This window comes from Grampus griseus (assembly GCF_964374135.1).
Source record: "Grampus griseus genome assembly, chromosome: 1".
Taxonomy (NCBI): domain Eukaryota; kingdom Metazoa; phylum Chordata; class Mammalia; order Artiodactyla; family Delphinidae; genus Grampus; species Grampus griseus.
The window spans coordinates 108,125,578-108,145,629 of record NC_139017.1 but is presented as its reverse complement, the minus strand read 5'-3'; the positions used below and the strand labels follow the sequence as shown (position 1 = coordinate 108,145,629).

Here is a 20,052-nt window from a genome sequence, read left to right as displayed (position 1 = left end):
AGCTTCTTGTGTTAGACAGTATGAGGGATATAAATAGTAATATAAATGTGAACTTTTCCCTCAAGACAAATATAATAAAAACAGAGAGCCAAGGGACATATATTAATATCTAACACACAAAGACTAAAGTGTTAAATATGACAAAAGACTATATTTCATAAAATGTAACAGGAGGTATAGTTTATTTTCAACTGAATTATTTAGGAAAAATTCCCTACAGGTAGTGTTTGAGTTAGGTCTTTAAAGGAGAGATAAGATTTGGATGTACAGAGATGGAAGGGCAGGGCATTTAAAAGGGAACTAAGAACCTATCTCAATCACTAACCTTTGAACAAATATTTATTTAATAATACATATTATAGAGCAGGCACTGTACGTAAGATATAGTCCCTGAGTTTACTGAGCTTTTGCTCTATCTCCTAAATATCTTTTCGTAACTTTCCCCTTTGCCACTGCCCTAGTTAAAGTACTGGTTATCATCTCTCCCTAATACTACTACAATTACTTCTTCATTGTGTCCTTTTATCTATGATTTATCCTCCACCTTGCAGCTAGCATAGTATTTCTAATTGGCTAATATGATTATTTTACAATATTAGTATAAAGTCAGCATGTCCTACCCACAGGACAAAATGTGGATGACATATACATATACATAAAACTCTTCATTATTTGATCATTGTCTACCTGTTCAGACTCTTTCTTCCCTCTCTTTGCTTTTCACTGTATAACCCAGTAGTACTAAACTAATAGCGGGCTTCCCTGGTGGTGCAGTTGTTAAGAATCTGCCTGCCAATGCAGGGGACATGGGTTCAAGCCCTGGTCTGGCAAGATCCCACATGCTACGGAGCAACTAAGCCCATGTACCACAACTACTGAGCCTGCGCTCTAGAGCCCGTGCTCCGCAACAAGAGAAGCCACAGCAGTGAGAAGCCCGCGCACTGCAAGGAAGAGTAGCCCCCGTTTGCCATGACTAGAGAAAGCCCACACACAGCAATGAAGGCCCAATGCAGCCAAAAATAAACAGATAAAATAAATTTTAATAAATAAATAAATACACTAATAGCAATTCAGTATATGCTGGGTTCTTTCATGATTTTTAGCCTTTGTACAGGTCTGGCCTCCTATCTGAAGTGCTGCCTAAGGTCCTACTCTATTTATAGGAAAACTCTCAACATTTATCAAGGTCCTGATCAACTGTGGATTCCTCTCCAAAGCCTTCTCCTTGATCTTACATACAGAATGCAGTGATCTTTTCTTATAGAAATACAATTACTGTATTTTAACTGTTTTTTAATACATTTCCCACTAACACATCAAAAGCAAGAATGATTATTTTTACTTTATATCTGTAGTATCTAACAGAATATTTGACAAATAATTGGTATACAATCAATGCCTGTGTAATAGTGAGAGCCTCAAAAAGTCAGTGGATTAAGGTTGTAGAATAAATAAAGTATACAACATATACTTCTAATGTGGTCCTAATGTATATCATAGTGGCTATAGTTGATAACAGTGTATTGTATAGTTGGAATTTTCTCATACACAAACAGAAAAGGTAAATATGTGAGGAGATGGATGTGTTAATTAATTGGATGGAAAGAATCTTTTCACAATGTATAGGTATATCAAATCATCACATTTTATACGTAAAATATCTTACAATTTTATTTGTCAATTACACCTTAATAAAGCTGAAAAAATAAACTGATATAATGAAAAATTTTATTACTGAGCATTCTGAATGATCTTTGATAATATAAAGAAGTTGAAGACCTCACAAAGAAAAAGAAAAAATGCTTAGAGGAGGGGTTAGAATGGCTTTTGGAGGAGAGGTGATGAATACAGATTTGAACCCAGTAAGTTTGAGATGCAATTTTCAACTTTAGGGAAGACTACAGGTCAGAGGAAGCTTTTGGATTTACCTTCATTCATTATTAGTTTTCCTAAACAGAAGTTACACTTCATGATTTAGGTTTTGCTTAACAAACCCTGGTCCTTAAAGAACTCAGTCTAGTATGAGAAAGACATGTAAATAATTAAGGTCAATAAATGATGACAGAAGCATGTATAAGTCGTAGAGGATAAAGCAATCAAGGTTTAAAGGAAGTGACACTTGGGCTGACTTGTGGAAGAAGAGTAGGTATTTGTAATCCAGAAAAGATAGAAAGGACATTATAGGTAAGTAACAAGAGCCAGGTGAGCTGTGACATATTGTGTCTTACCTCCCTCCAGCCATTCTGAGCTGTTTACAATACAGTTCTGCAAACATTCCAGATCTTTCATGCCTCCGTATGTTTTGTTCTTATGCTGTTGTTCCCAAAGAAATGTTCTTCCATATTCTGACTGTCTCACAAGAATACATCATATTTTCAGACTTAGCTTAAGTACACTAAAGTCCTCTTAGGATACAGATGGCAAATAAATTAGAAAAATCACCTTTTCCTTCTTAATTTATCTCAGTTCGTCATATAAACTTATACTTACTGAAAATGTATAATATTTAAGGCAAGTGCTCATTGCTGTGGGAGACAGTTTTCTGTAGAGATAGTTCAAATTAAAAAAGTAACTGTGGTACAAAGCAAAATCAGTTAAGGACCACAATAATGTAGATAAAGGCTTAATGGAGGAAGAGACTGAAACTAATTTGGCAAGGAGATCAGGAAAGACCTCAAGGTTGAGCAGATGATTTAAAATGCACCTTGAAAGTTGATGCTAGGCAGACAATAGGAGTGGGAAAGTGAAGGTCTTTAGAGGTGATAGAAACAATGGCATAAATAAGTGGGTTACACTGAAGGTATGTTGAATGACCTGGTTTGGCCTAGTAAGTTGGGAAGTGTGAGAAATAACAACTATAAAGATAGGTGAGGTATACATTGTGGGAGTTCTTAAAAGTCAGGGTGAGAAATTCTTACAACCCATATTCTTAAGGCCTTTATAGACTGATTTCCCCCCCCCCCCCCTTATAATCTACTAGGTCCCATTCCCCTAGCATTTTTGGAGAAGCTTCTATTATCTAGGTCTTTCCTGATTTTAGTGATTATAAAATTTCTAATGGTATTATCAACATACCAGAAAAACACAGATTTTGTCACATAGTTTTTCCAAAACCCATTAATCAGAAAAAAAAAAAAAAAAAAAAAAAAAACCCAAACTGAGCATATAATCTCTATCTCAGCAGCTACTATCTTTCTACCTGGAACTGAAGAAATGAAAAGGTTACATTCCTACATAAAGTTTTCTATAAAACACAAAGCTGGCTGTATTTATCGTTAGTAGAAAATCCAGATTTCATTTAATTATGCTTCCTATAGTAAAAAGAAAGAGCATTAAATGTTCCATACATATTTATGAGCAAAAATGCTGTGATGCTCTCCATCAGGCTGCTTTGTTGAATTGATGAAAAAAAGAGACGTTTCAAAAACAGAAGATAGAGTGCAAATGCAAAATATCTCAACCTAATACAGGAATAGGTATACAGGGGAATACCTATATCCTTCTGTATACAGGGGAATACAGGTCTAATGACATTCCCTTAGAACTTTGTCCAAAGTAATGACAGAAAAACTCACTAAAACTTAGTATGTGGACATCGTTTGACCCTTAAAACAGAACTTCAAAAAACACGTACAATGTTCAGAAAAATGGTTCTAGTGAACATGTGCACATAAAGAGCAGATTTCATTGTTCTTGGAAAATATTTCCTGGTGAGATTCTTAAGTATCTGTTAAGGAAAATGAACAATAAATTCTAGTAGGTTACTCTGCATATACATGTGGTCTATATAAATGCAAATTAATTCACTATGTTCACACTTAATATACAAAATCAATGCCTGATTGCAACACAATCTGTCTGCTAGTTTGAATCTGTTTTCTGGTTTGAAAAAAATCACATTTGTGTTTAGTGATTTTTTTTTTCTGTTAATAATAAATGACTAATAATAAAGCAGAACTGCATATGGCAGATTGATTTAATAAAACTGGTGTATTCCAAGTAAAGTATGACCTTCTAGAAAAGGAAAGGGCAAACTAAAGCCTGTCGGCCAAATCCTATCCACTGTCTGTTTTCGTAAATAAAGTTTTATTGGGAACATAGCCAGACTCATTCATTTACTTACTGTCTATGACTGCTTTTGCACTCCAATAGCAGAGTTGAAACGTTGTGACAGAGACTGTATGGCCCCAAAGCCTAAATATATATAATACTTGGCTCTTTATAGAAAAATTTCCTGATTCTTGTTTAGGTTGAATGTAAACCTTAAATTTCAAAATGTAGTTACATTGGTTACGTAGATCTTACTTTTTTTTTTTTTTTAAGTCAGAGCCACAAGATTTTTTAGTAGCCTTACTCTCAGATTTTAATTCTGCATTCTCCTTCTCAAGCGGTAGCACCAATGGGAGGCCCAAGGCAACCTTAACTCTAGTCCCTACCATTATTTCCATCAGTCCCTCCTATTCTTTGATATAAACAAATGAGGTATTATCTATCATATAAATTCTAAGCACAAAAACACCACTAGATATTTTTGCTATTTTAATTGATGTGTTAATATCTAAATAAAAATAGGATAGTGCACTAATAAAAGAAAATAGTGTAGTTTCTAGGCAAACAGCGATTCAAGGGAAGTCCCCCTTCCAACCAAAGTACCACCTCCAGAGCTCTTCTATATAGAAATCTAGCTCTAAAGGATTACTGCTTTGTAATATCCCTACCTAAAAAAATAGTAACACATTTTTAGCCAAACAAAGGCATAGTTTCTCTATCAACATATATATCTTCATGATGACTGTCAAAACAATTTTTACTTCCTTGTCTTAGAGTATCTTATATAACATGATTAGTGTTTGGGCAAAATTATGTGTAGAAATCTTTACTCAGTTTCAAGAAGTTAAATCACTTAAGGATCAAGCCTTATTTAGCTGTATATCTAGCACACAGTAAGTTTTCAATAAGTACCTTCTAATGATAGAATAAACAAAAGAAGTTTACTAGTGTCTTTCATTTTTGTTGGCTGTAAGAAATCACAATATCCTTCCAGAACACAGTACATGATGAAGAACATGTGAGATACACATATGTGTAGACAACTAATTTACTTCAAATCATAGGATAATAATTTTTAAACCTGTTAGGATTCTGAATCTTCAGTCCCAGGTTCAAATACAGAATTATATTTTAAGGATTTTAAAAAATAATCCTTAGGAGCAAATCCTTTAAAACCAAAGGGAACTAAAAAATGCTTATTTTTTTAATCAATTCTAAAATAGGTAAAGTGATCAAGTTTATATTTTCATAGTCAGAAGGCTAACAGGCATAGTGTCCTAGGCAGTATACACACCGAATGTTTACATCTTAAAATGAGTGATGTTATTGTGACTTTGGAGGCACAAAGTTCCATTTAAATTTCTCTTTTATTTGGTTCCTTTGAAGTAGTTTATTCTAATTTGGGCAATCTGAGAGACTTTATTAGACTAAGAAGAGTACTTTTGTTTATTACTCTTTAACATAACATGTATGATAAATACCTTGTTCCCCATATAACTCCATATATGTTGGATCTCATTCCTTTTCCTAGAATATTTTACTTTTTAATAGTAATTTGATTTATATTTAATAAGGATAAAGAAAAATATACTTAATATAAAATAAAGTATAGAGAGGGCAGACAGCAGAAGCAAAAAGAATTATAATCCTGCAGCCTGTGGTACAAAAACCACATTCACAGAAAGCTAGAGAAGATGAAAAGGCAGAGGGTTATGTACCAGATGAAGGAACAAGATAAAACCCCAGAAAAACAACTAAATGAAGTGGAGATCGGCATTCTTCCAGAAAGAGAATTCAGAATAGTGATAGTGAAGATGATCCAGAACCTCGGAAAAAGAATGGAGGCAAAGATGGAGAAGATGCAAGAAATGTTTAACAAGGTCTAGAAGAATTAAAGAACAAACAAACAGAGATGAACAATACAATAAATGAAATGAAAAATACACTAGAAGGAATCAATAGCGGAATAACTGAGGCAAAAGAAGGGATAAGTGACCTGGAAGACAGAATGGTGGAATTCACTGCTGCAGAACTGAATAAAGAATGAAAAGAAATGAAGACAGCCTAAGAGACCTCTGAGACAACATTAAACACAACAACATTCGCATTATAGGGGTCCCAGAAGGAGAAGAGAGAGACAAAGGACCCGAGAAAATATTTGAAGAGATAATAGTCGAAAACTTCCCTAACATGGGAAAGGAAATAGTCACTCAAGTCCAGGAAGCACAGAGAGTCCCATACAAGAAAACCCCAAGGAGAAACACGCCAAGACACATAGTAATCAAATTGGCAAAAATTAAACACAAAGAAAAACTACTGAAAGCAGCAATGGAAAAAACGACAAATAACATACAAGGGAACTCCCATAAGGTTAACAGCGGATTTCTCAGCAGAAACACTACAAGCCAGAGGGGAGTGGCATGATATACTTAAAGTGATGAAAGAGAAGAAACTACAACCCAGATTACACTACCCAGCAAGGATCTCATTCAGATTTGATGGAGAAATCAAAAGCTTTACAGACAAGCAAAAGTTAAGAGAATTCAGCACCACCAAGCCAGCTCTACAACAAACGCTAAAGGAACTTGTCTAAGTGGGAAACACAAGAGAAGAAAAGGACCTACAAAAACAACCCAAAACAATTAAGAAAATGGTAACAGGAACATATGTATTGATAATTACCTTAAATGTGAATGGATTAAATGCTCCAACCAAAAGACACAGGCTTGCTGAATGGATACACAAATAAGACCCATCTATATGCTGTCTACAAGAGACCCATTTCAGACCCAGGGACACATACAGACTGGAAGTGAGGGGATGGAAAAAGATATTCCATGCAAATAGCAATCAAAAGAAACCTGGAGTAGCAATTCTCATAACAGATAAAATAGACTTTAAAATAAAGAATGTTACAAGAGACAAGGAAGGACACTACATAATGATCAAGGGATCAATCCAAGAAGAATATATAACAATTATAAATATTTATGCACCCAACATAGGAGCACCTCAATACATAAGGCAACTGCTAACAGCTATAGAAGAGGAAATCGACAGTAATACAATAATGGTGGGGGACTTTAACACTTCACTTACAGCAATGGACAGATCATGCAAACAGAAAATTAATAAGGAAACACAATAAATGACACAATAGACCAGATAGATTTAATTGATATTCATAGGACATTCCATAGAAAAACAGCAGATTACACTTTCTTCTCAAGTGTGCACAGAACATTCTCCAGGATAGATCACATCTTGGGTCACAAATGAAGCCTCAGTAAATTTAAGAAAATTGAAATCATATCAAGCATCACTTCTGACCACAACCCTATGAGATTAGAAATCAATTACAGGGGAAAAAATGTAAAAAAGACAAACACATGGAGGCTAAACAATATGTTACTAAATAACCAAGAGATCACTAAAGAAATGAAAGAGGAAATCAAAAAATACCTAGACACAAATGACAATGAAAACACGATGATCCAAAACCTATGGGATGCAGCAAAAGCAGTTCTAAGAGGGAAGGTTATAGCTATACAAGCCTACCTCAAAAAACAAGAAAAATCTCAAATAAACAATCTAACCTTACACCTAAAGGAACTAGAGAAAGAAGAACAAACTAAACCCAAAGTTAGCAGAAGGAAAGGTATCATAAAGGTCAGAGCAGAAATAAATGAAATCGAAACAAAGAAAACAATAGCAAAGATCACTAAAACTAAAAGCTGGTTCTTTGAGAAGATAAACAAAATTGATAAACCATTAGCGAGACTCATCAAGAAAAAGAGGGAGAGGACACAAGTCAATAAAATCAGAAATGAAAAAGGAGAAGTTACAAACAGACACCGCAGAAATGCAAAGCATCCTAAGAGAATACTACAGTCAACACTATGACAATAAAATGGACAACCTGGAAGATATGAACAAATTCTTAGAAAGGTATAACCTCCCAAGACTGAACCAGGAAGAAACAGAAAATATGAACAGACCAATCACAAGTCATGAAATTGAAACTGTGATTAAGAATCTTCCAACAAACAAAAGTCCAGGACCAGATGGCTTCACAGGTGAATCTTATCAAACGTTTAGAGAAGAGATAACACCCATCCTTCTCAAAGTCTTCCCAAAAATTGCAGAGGAAGGAACACTCCCAAACTCATTCGATGAGGCCACCATCACCCTGATACCAAAACCAGACAAAGATACTACAAAAAAAGAAAATTACACAACAATATCACTGATGAATATAGATGCAAAAATCCTCAACAAAATACTAGCAAACAGAATCCAACAACACATTAAAAGGATCACACACCATGATCGAGGGGGGTTTATCCCAGGCATGCAAGGATTCTTCAATATATGCAAATCAATCAATGTGATACACCATATTAACAAACTGAAGAATAAAATCCATATGATCATCTCAATAGATGCAGAAAAAGCTTTTGACAAAATTCAACACCCATTTATGATAAAAACTCTTCAGAAAGTGGGCATAGAGGAACCTACCTCAACATAATAAAGGCCATATACGACAAACCTACAGCTAACATACTCAATGATGAAAAACTGAAAGCATTTCCTCTAAGATCAGGAACAAGATAAGGATATCCACTCTTGCCACTTTTATTCAACATAGTTTTGAAGTCCTAGCCATGGCAATCAGAGAACAAAAAGAAATACAAATTGGAAAAGAAGAAGTAAAACTGTCACTGTTTGCAGATGACATGATACTATACATAGAGAATCCTAAAGATGACACCAGAAAACTACTAGAGCTAATCAATGAATTTGGTAAAGTTGCAGGATACAAACTTAATGCACAGAAATCTCTTGCATTCCTATACACTAATGATGAAAAATCTGAAAGAGAAATTAAGGAAACACTCCCATTTACCACTGCAACAAAAAGAATAAAATACCTAGGAATAAACCTATCTCGGGAGACAAAAAACCTGTACGCAGAAAACTATAAGATACTGATGAAAGAAATTCAAGATGATACCAACAGATGGAGACATATACCATGTTCTTGGATTGCAAGAATCAATATTGTGAAAATGACCATACTACCCAAAGCAATCTACAGATTCAATGCAATCCCTATTAAATTACCAATGGCAGTTTTTACAGAACTAGAACAAAAAATCTTAAAATTTGTATGGAGACACAAAAGATCCCGAATAGCCAAAGCAGTCTTGAGGGAAAAAAATGGAGCTGGAGAAATAAGACTCCCTGACTTCAGACTATACTACAAAACTACAGTAATCGAGACAATATGGTACTGGCACAAAAACAGAAATATAGATCAATGGAACAGGATAGAAAGCCCAGAGATAAACCTACACACCTATGGTCAGCTTATCTATGACAAAGGAGGCAAGGAGGTACAATGGAGGAAAGACAGTCTCTTCAATAAGTGGTGTTGAGAAAACTGGACAGCTACATGTAAAAGAATGAAATTAGAACACTCCCTAACACCATACACAAAAATAAACTCAAAATGGATTAGAGACTTAAATGAAAGACTGGACACTATAAAACCCTTAGAGGAAAACATAGGAAGAACACTCTTTGACATATACCACAGCAAGATATTTTTTGATCCACCTCCTAGAGTAATGGAAATAAAAACAAAAATAAAAAAGTGGGACCTAATGAAACTTAAAAGCTTTTGCACAACAAAGGAAACCATAAACAAGATGAAAAGACAACCCTCAGAATGGGAGAAAATATTTGCAAATGAATGATTGGACAAAGGATTAATCTCCAAAATATATAAACAGCTCATGGAGCTCAATATGAAAAAAACAAACAACCCAGTCCAAAAATGGGCAGAAGACCTAAATAGACATTTCTCCAAAGAAGACATACAGATGGCTGTGAAGCACATGAAAAGCTTCATGTGAAAAGCACATGAAATTATTAGAGAAATGCAAATGAAAACTACAATGAGGTATCACCTCACACCAGTTAGAATGGACATCATCAGAAAATCTACAAACAACAAATGCTGGAGAGGGTGTGGAGAAAAGGGAACCCTCTTGCACTGTTGGTGGGAATGTAAATTGATACAGCCACTATGGAGAACAGTATGAATGTTCCCTAAAGAACTAAAAATAGAATTACCATATGACCCAGCAATCCCACTACCGGGCATATACCCAGAGAAAACCATAATTCAAAAAGACACATGCACCCCAACGTTCATTGCAGCACTATTTACAACAGCCAGGTCATGGAAGCAACCTAAATGCCCATCGACAGACAAATGGATAAAGAAGATATGGTACATATATACAAGGGAATATTATTCAGCCATAAAAAGGAATGAAATTGGGTCATTTGTAGAGATGTGGATGGATCTAGAGGCTGTCATACAGAGTGAAGTAAGTCAGAAAGAGAAAAACAAATATCGTATAATAACGCATATATGCAGAACCTAGAAAAATGGTACAGATGAACCGGTTTGCAGGGCAGAAATTGAGACACAGATGTAGAGAACAAACGTATGGACACCAAGGGGGGAAAGTGGCGGGGGGTGGTTGTGGTGGTGTGATGAATTGGGAGACTAGTATTGACATGTATACACTGATGTGTATAAAATGGATGACTAATAAGAAAATAAATAAATAAATATTTAAAAAATAATAATAAAAAATAAAGTATATAAGCCTTTATAGGCCTGGCTTTCAATAACTTCTGTGTTTTTAGCTTGTAGCACAGGATCATGTGTATCACTCATTTCCCCATAGATATAAATTTTGCCTTTTAGCTTTTATATTATAATCATGTGAATTAAAAAAAAAAAGTTTTGTTGCTTTTTCCTTAATAACCACTTACATGTGATTTATTCTTGGTCTACCTCTTATCACATTTGGTTTTGTGATATGAACGCTTTTCCGTAGTCATCATTTTTCACATACTCTTTAATTTTCGTAGCTGTAGAAAAAAGTTCTATAGGACCACATCTAATATAGTATTTGCTATTTTCTTAGTAACTTATTTTGCTTTTTACAAAACGATGTCATAAATGTCAGGAAAATAGTGTATCTTATAGTCCAAAAGACTCAAAAATCCTTTTACCTTTTAAGCACCTCAATTGTTCCTAGAAATCTGCTGACTCCATTTTCTTGGATAAATCTCTTGTGTTTGAGATTTAAAAACTATTGGCATCTCATTTCTAAAGTAATAGTTCACCATGGACCTGGTTTTAGAGAATGGTAGGGTTTTTAGAATTGTTTACTTCACTTCCCTTCAATTTACCTGGAATTATAACATTATATATCTTCTCTGTTCATATCCACTAATATGTCCACACACTTTCTGTATCTTCCCTTTTGATTTCACTGATTGATACTTTTTTTTAACATTCTACACTTTCACAGACTTAATAGTATAGTGAAATTAATTCACTTAATTGACTAAATGATGCTATTAAAACATTTCAAAGATGATAAATGTCAAATACATGATCCTAAAACATAACAATTTAACACAAACATGTTTGTGAGACACTTGTCAAACCACCATGTGGTAACTGGGGCCTCATAATTTTCAGCTTCATACAGTAATAACAGGACGATATGTATTCATTAAAAGACAATTAGAAATCTTCACTTCACTGTTAAGAGGAAGCATGGGGATATGGAGAAGTTAGTCATAACTCCTTTTCAATCCCAGCTCTGCTACTTTACTATCTGACCTCAGACAAGTTTAACTTCTCTGAAACATAAGGTTTCTTTTGTATAAAAAAGGAATATTTCCCAGTGTCTTTTGTAAGGACTAAAAGATACAATATATGCAAAGTATCTGGCAGATCACAGATTTTCAATAAATTGTAGCTATTTTTTAATCATATTCAGGTATACATCCTTCTTGTGATGGAATGCATCGTGGATATACATTTCATATAGCTTTCCATTCTCTGAGGAAAATTACCACACCCTGCCAGGTAGGAGATATACACAGCTTTGCAGTGTGCTACAGGTATGTGCAGCTTGAAAACAGAAGGGAGTAGATGACATTTTTTAAGATAAAGGCACTACAGAGGCCCTACAGAGGGGCAGTTGATAGAATTTTACTTTGTTCTTTCTGTTTGGCTAAATGGTGCCATCAAGCCTGGGACTTTTCCTCAAGGAAATATGAGTCACTTTTTATGATTTAGGTATGTTCACATAAAGCCACCATTCTCTTCTTAATGAAAGAAAGAATGGAACTTGTTAAATAAAATCAACGTATCAAGTTTGATAATAATTTCACAGTAATGCTACGAGAAAGCAGCACAACTAACCACTGTATCAAATGAGATTTTGTGTTGAGCACTTCTAAAATATTTTCTTCCAGATCCCTCAAAAACTTTTAAATCTTTCTAACCATTGATTCACAAAGATGCACTTCAAGTTTCCATTTAAAAACAGGACAAACTGATGATTTCCTGATGCAGAGAAAAGAACCTTAGAACTGGAATTAGAGAATTCACATTTGCTTACTAGCTGTGAATTTGAACATATCACATAACTTCAATAAATCTCAGTTTCCTCACTTACAGAATGGCAGTAAGATTTATCTTACAAGGGTTGCTTCAAGATTAAATGAGATAATAGGTCTTCAAAAAATAGACTTCTTTTAATTTCCCCCTCTGACTCCACCTCTACTTGGTCTTGAATGAATCGGTTATAATCCAGTTTAGAATCAGCCAACAGAAGTTCTCTGATTCTAAAGTTTTATAATGAGAACTGGATTACCTGATTTTGAGGATTATGCATGGCCTTTCCTCTTCCTCTTCCTTTCTGTTCATCAGTCATTTACTATACACTAGCACACCAGGGGGCAGGCAGAATAACAGAGAGGACATGGTAGATCACTTATGAAATCTGCTAAATGGATAAATTAAGGAGTAAATGAGGTGAAATCAAATAGTTGGATTATATTTTAAGAGATATAAAGAGAGTCTGGTCAGAGTATAGGAGAATCATGAGGAGCTCTTCAAGTGGGCAGAAAAATGGCATCTGAATTTAATGTAATCAAGGTCACTTAATGAAAAAAAAATCCAAATTTTAGCTTTAAAATAACAGAGTAGAAAAGGATCCTGAGAGTGACTGCTGATCATTTTGCAAAGACACCCCAGTTTCCTTCTATTGAAAAAAGCCTGCATAGTTTTGAGTATCATCGAAAATAAAGAAAACATAAAGTTATCCCACTCATGAAGAAGGCTGTGGATCCACTGCCCCTAAAATATTTATTCTAGCTCTGTTTGTTCCAACTCCAGAAAGACAGCCAGAGAAAAGAAGCCAAATTGGCAGATGAGAGGAAGACTAGAAAACATTACAATTCTTAGAAAAGAGTCATAGATTCTTAGAATTGGAATTATCCTTAAACATCATAAATACCAATTCCTTACGCTTCCAGAATTCTCCTGATAATCATAAATAGTAATCAAAGGTCTATTATATGCTGGGGACTGACTAGAATCATTCCCTTTTATTGCAGCCTTTGTCCAAACTGTCACCTTAAACAGATCTCAAATACATCCACTTATCTCCACTGCCATCATCTGGCCCGTCATTTTTCTCCCTCGTTTAGTCTACTGCAATAGCATCCTAACTGGTTACCCTCTTCTACTTCTGCTGCTCACAACCATGTTCAAAGTTCCCAATCCACTGCTACAGAGTGATCTTAAAACACAAATTAAATCATGTCATTGGCTTACTTAGAATACTTCAATGATTCTCCATCTACTTTAGGACCAAGTCCAAAATAATAAACATGGTCCTGAATAATTTGGCTCCTGCCTCCTTCACTAATACCACCTAATACTGCTTTTCCCTTGGTTCACCAAGGTCTATCCACACTGGCTTTCTTTCAGTTCCTCAAAACAGTTAAATGCTTTCCCATTTAGAACCATCACATATAAGAATAACCACCACCACCGCCACTACAGCTAACATTTATCAAGTTTTCACTATGTGACCAGCTCTGTGCTAAGTGTTTTAAGTGCATTATCATGTTTAATCCTCATAAGAAACTCTATGAGGTAGTTATTATTTTCATAATTTTACTGTTGAGAAAACAAATATTTAGAGAAATTAAGTGACTTGTCTAAAGCAAGGCAAGGGACACAGGTGGGAAGTATGTTATAGTGCATATTCCAGGAGCAGTTTTTTCCCCCCCACTCTTCCCAAGCTAACTCACACCATTCTTTACGGTCACAGCTCATACGGCATTTCAAAACAGTCTTCTCTCATCTCCTGATCTAAATTTGGCAACCTTGTCACAGTCTCTTAAAATTTTCATCTAGAGAATGTATTACAGTTTATAATTATATATTTTATGTGATTATTTATTTAATGTCTGTCAAACCTCTGATAGACTACAAAGTTCATGAAGGCAGAGATCAAATGTTCAATGAATGTGCCTGAATATAAATATAAATATCTGCTGAACAAATGATTGCAGAAAGTCATCCAAATCTAAGGGTGAGGTGTTGAATCACTCTATGGAAGAATCTGAGTGTTAGGAATTCTATTAAAATATTCTTGCCTACAAAAAAAGCTGTTCCCTTATAATGTCTGTTCCCTTATAAGGCCTATATACTGATTTTAATTCTGGTCTCTTGACCAATACTGAAAGAGTATATTCTCTTCCCTTTTACAGCTCTTCAAATGCTTTCAGACTAGAGAATTAAAGACAGAGAGGACTGGCAATTAAGGTGGGATAATTCCAGGTTTATTCATAAAAGAATGCTAGAACGTAGAGGATAATTTCTTTGAAATTAGAGATTTAGGGCACATTTATAGAAATTAATTCTTTGCCTATAGTAAGTAAATGCAAGATGTATATAGACATGAGATGGGACCACTGTGTTTGGCACTCTCTATCACAAATTGGGTTCTAATTTGTATGAATCTAGAAAGGAACAAAACTGGAGGAGGCTATTAAAAGGGAATTAAATGATCATACAAAAAGTTTGGGAAAAATAAAAACTAGCTATGCAATTACAACTAACCTTAGATATCCCCAAATTACAAGACTGACATCATGAAGTGCAATCATATTTTCCCATATCTCTTGAGAGTTTTAACAGAACTCTGGATTAGATGAACTATATTTCTAAGTTTCTGAAATTAACACGATAAAATAGAAGTTGGGAATTATCAAGAGTCAAAAATATTCTTCAGGCATTTTATATATCTTAATTAATTCACTATAACCACTAGAGTTTTTTAAAAGCCTTTATCTCCCATCCTTAATGAGGAAGATGGAACCTCAAAGTTGGAAAAGGTTGGAAAGGTCCTTTTGTTTCATAACTTATCTGATGCCTAAAACCTCTCTATAAAATCTAGGCCAAGTGGCTTTCAGCTAATATTAAAATATCCCCAGCTAATTAACTTGATGGAAGTGGGGGGATCCTTTCACAATCTATCTATCTATCTATCTATCTATATATATGTGTATCAAATCATCACATACATTTTAAATATCTTAAATTTTATTTGTCAATTATACCTCAATAAAGCTGGAAAAAAAATCCCCAGCATGGTATATAATGCTTTGGATTTTGAGATCTGGATTCTGAGTTTGGAGCTATGGGTTTAAATCTTAGTTCAGCTATTGATCAGCTATGTAACTCTGAACAGGTTACTTACTGTGCTTCAGTTTCCTCATTTCAAAAACTGGAATAACAAAATGTGTCTTTTAAAATTGTTTGAGAATTAAACGAAATTCCACAATATAAAATATCACATAGCATTATGCCTGGCACACAGCGAATGGTCCATAATTGTTAATTTCCCTTCAATAACAGAAATCTGCTACCTGCCAAAATAGTCCATTTCCTCTTTGGACAGCACTGGTGATGGGTTCCTATACTATGTGGAACCAGGTCCAACATTATTAAGCAAATAAAACTTAGAAATTTGATATGTGTTATTTTAAGAAAAGATGTTCTTCATTGTTATTTTAAGTTTGGCTATAAATTTTAGTTTATATATATTTTTAAGCAATTTGTCACTCAGAAATGGCAGAATTTCATTTCTTTAAATTTTAAAAAATTTGAATGACAGAGAAATACAGATTACATTCATACTTGATGAGAAACCTTGAATAACTGAATTGATATAAATACTCCATTGAAATTTCCCTTTTGGTTAAAAAAAGGAAAAAAATATTCATCTTCTAGTGACTCAGGATTAAATGGTATGGCAATGATCTTTTAAGACTAAATGGATCATCTCCCTATTTTTATTAATAATTAGTGACAAAAATTAAGAGTATCAGAAATGTATTGCTGTTTTACTACCAGGCTAGAAAATATATTTAATTATTTAAGCTCACAAAGCAATTTTTAAGAAAATTTATTTTTATTTAAGTTGTAAGATAGGTTATAGAAAATTATATTTGCTCATTTAACCTATTAAATAAATACTGTTATTAAACAGTATGACTTTCTTTGTGACAACCCAGCACACTCTGTAGATAAAGTCACTTGCCTTTCATTAATTTAATTCACCACTTTATATGTTATGTAAGTTCATTTGTTAGAGAATATTGTAGCTGACTTGTCCCATAGAAAAAAAGAAAATTACCCCTAACATACCTGATTCAAATACAACATGAAGCCTCCTACTTCCTCAATAATGTAAATTTAAACAAGGCAAACTTTCGAGGAAAGAAATTATGTTTCCCAATGACTTACCTCATGGTTTACTCCAATCTTTCAAATACAAAGAAAAGTATCTTCCACCTATTATAATATTTTATGGTTTGATAATCTGTAGCGTTTTAATCATGAAAAACATTACGGTCAAATTTAGTTTGAGATGATCAGAACTAAATGTAAAGACCAAATATTAGATACAAGAATATTCCTGAGATCACAAATGTAATTTCTATTGGATAAAACTATCAGTATCTGTGTTTTCCCTCATTTCTCTTTTGTAGAGTAGGTTTTATTTGTCACATCACCAATAAATTTAAATTTGTAGTGGATAAGTATTTTGTATTCTGAATTTTATAAGCAAAGATCATGCTAACATGATTCCTAAAAATGCTCACAAGATGATTTAAAAGTTGAAGATAAGAGCATAAAATAAGCTTACTGTTTCACCAATCTTCCCAATGTTTCCTTGGTCTCCTACTTCTCCCTGTTAATAAAGAATATAAAGTTGCAAAAATGATTATTTTTCAAACAAGATTACTCTCAATATTGCTCCTGTTTTCATTTTAATGTAATTATCTAGTTATAACCTAGAAAATCACAAAGAAACTTTCAGTTATTCAAAACTCTTGTTACAGTATTTGTATGGAACGTAGTCTTTCCTGTATTTTCATTCAAATACTATTAACTTGTTTTCTTAAATTACATTCTTCTATTTATGACTTTTAATCACTTTTAAAACACTTTTACAAATAAAATTAAAAAAATGAAATATCTACTGAGGTATACTGTATAAATGGCAGAGTGGTAGGCTGCCACTGTAGAAGATACTAAGAAGAATGAAAATAAAGCCCTTGTGCGCAGGAATACTCTCTTTGTTTCAGTAGATAAGGTATCTCACAATGCTGAGCAGAACAAGTAGAACAGAACACACGCTACAGGTAAGTAGTAAAGGAGTTCCTAGGCACAGGCACCCTGTGTGCGCGTGCAGCTAGAGCTGGCTTCACTGGAGAAGTAATGCATGTTCATAATCTTAACTGCAGTTCTGCCTTCCCTAAAGCTCTGAAAACCCAAAGTTTTTCACAACACATTTAGTGGCAAACTTAACCTAACTTGTGTTTATTTGATAATAATGCTTTTACCTGATCTGAGTGAGGCTACTTATAGTCTTGATATAGATTGATTAATCTGAACATCCTTACGTTTCACCATAGAAATATCAATGTGTCTAATTATGGTTGTGCTGTCCCATAGTCTGCTGGCAGTGTTAAGTAAAATACAATATGTATGTGTATGTGTGTGTGTGTGTGTATATATATATATATATATATATATAAAATATATATATATATTACCTTTTTAAAATCCAAATATTAATGGTTTCAAATAATAAATTATGAAACTGTATTTGAGTTGGGCCCTGAAAAATAGGTGATTTTTACACTGGTGATGAGAAAGAGCCATTTTTAGTGGTGAGGAATGGCATGAGCAAAGGCTGAACAAAAGCACAGATTAATGAAAGTAGAAGATTAAGTTCAGGGTACCACATATAGTTAATCTGACAGGAATGTACATTTTATTTATACCAGAGATAGGAAATTAAACCATCAACTGCTGATTAAAAATTATTATATTGCAGTGTGGGGTAGTTAAACTCACTGAACAATACTGCAGCCACTCATGATATGTAGCTACTCAGCATTTGAAATTAACTGGTCTGAACTGAAATGTGATATAAGAATAATATACACACTATATTTCAAAGACTTTGTATAAAAAATCTCATTAATAATTTTAATATTGATTACATGTTGAAATGATAATATTCTTATATCTTGGGTTACATAAAATATATTACTGAAGGGCTTCCCTGGTGGCGCAGTGGTTGAGAGTCCGCCTGCCGATGCAGGGGACACGGGTTCATGCCCCGGTCCGGGAAGATCCCATATGCCGCGGAGCGGCTGGGCTCGTGAGCCATGGCCGCTGAGCCTGCGTGTCCGGAGCCTGTGCTCCGCAACAGGAGAGGCCACAACAGTGAGAGGCCCATGTACCACAAAAAAAAAAAAAAAATATATATATATATATATATATATATATATATATATATATATAAAATGAAATTAATCTCTCCTATTTCTTTTCACTTTTTTTTTTTTTTTTTACTGTGGCTCACATCTGTGATTTGTATTACATACTCTATTGGATGGTGCTGATTTTAAGCACTGAAACCTAATATTCATATAGGTAATCAGTTTGAAATAAACTTTCAAAGACTATAAAAATTTTCTTTTTTATTTCTGTATGCATTTAGATAAATAGTAAAGAATAAAACATTGTAGTAGTAGGTTGGAAATCCTAGTTTTTGACTGATAGTTCATTAGACAGCTTTTGTAGAAAATAATGTGGCAGGATTTTACATATATATACAAATATATACATAATATGTATGTGTATATATACATATATATAATTAATTTTCTTTTATTTTCTCCTCCTTACCCAACGCCCCTCTCAAATTCCAACTAGGGAGATGGACCCTTTGTGATACGTAGTCTTAAGGGAGGTCTGTGTTAACAGGCAGAAAGCAAAAGTTGCTTGCAGATTACCCACATTCATGCTTTAATTTTCAAAGAGCCTGAATGTAGGAGATGAGTTGTCTTTGAGGGCAAAAAGAGACAGAGAGGAATAATTCCCCAGGCCTAGGGAGAAAATAGAGATCCTAGAGTTCTGTGAAAGGCAGTGACCCTTAACCAACCCCCAAGTGCTCCCCAAGAGTGCAAGGTTCCCCTAAGGGAGTGCCAGGTCCTAGTGAATAGCTATGTAATACACCAAGGAAGAAATTTCAGAGACAAGTATGAGGACTGAACATTAAAGAACTTCCTTCACTTCCTAGGTAACACAGATGCCACCTAGATGTTGGTGTAATTCTAGGGAGAAGGCAGGATGTCAATAATGACTGAGATTGGTCTCTTGCCAGTTTGACTGGATGGTAGCTCACAGGTGGATTTCTTAGAGCTATTTGGCAGTACAGGGATTAAATACGGTAAAGGAGAATTAAGCCTTCTATTTATAAATATCATGCTTCTATTTTCTGGGAGTTTTTCTATGTAACTTGAGAGTCAGGTACACATACTCTCCCAAGATAATTTCAGCAACAGACATGCTGACATAATAAAAAATATTTTAGCTCATATTTCTTTATTAATTAACCTCAAAAAGTGTTGTTTGGTTTTTTCCTTAGTTTCTATATCACAAAAACGAAGAGTTTAAAATAAATAATGAACTCTAGCTTTAGCAATACATCTGTGATGCAATTCAATTTTTCATTGAAT

General features: G+C 34.1%; 1 protein-coding gene across 1 annotated transcript in view; it reads right to left on the bottom strand.

Moving 5' to 3' along the window:
• COL24A1 (collagen type XXIV alpha 1 chain) overlaps positions 1 to 20,052 on the bottom strand; it is a gene marked incomplete at its 5' end in the record, with an annotated part of 394,608 nt that overhangs the window by 193,220 nt on the left and 181,336 nt on the right. Inside the window, one exon of the mRNA XM_082667637.1 lies at positions 17,163 to 17,207. Within this exon, the coding sequence (XP_082523763.1) occupies positions 17,163 to 17,207 (45 nt within the window). The remainder of the gene's footprint in view (positions 1 to 17,162; positions 17,208 to 20,052) is intronic.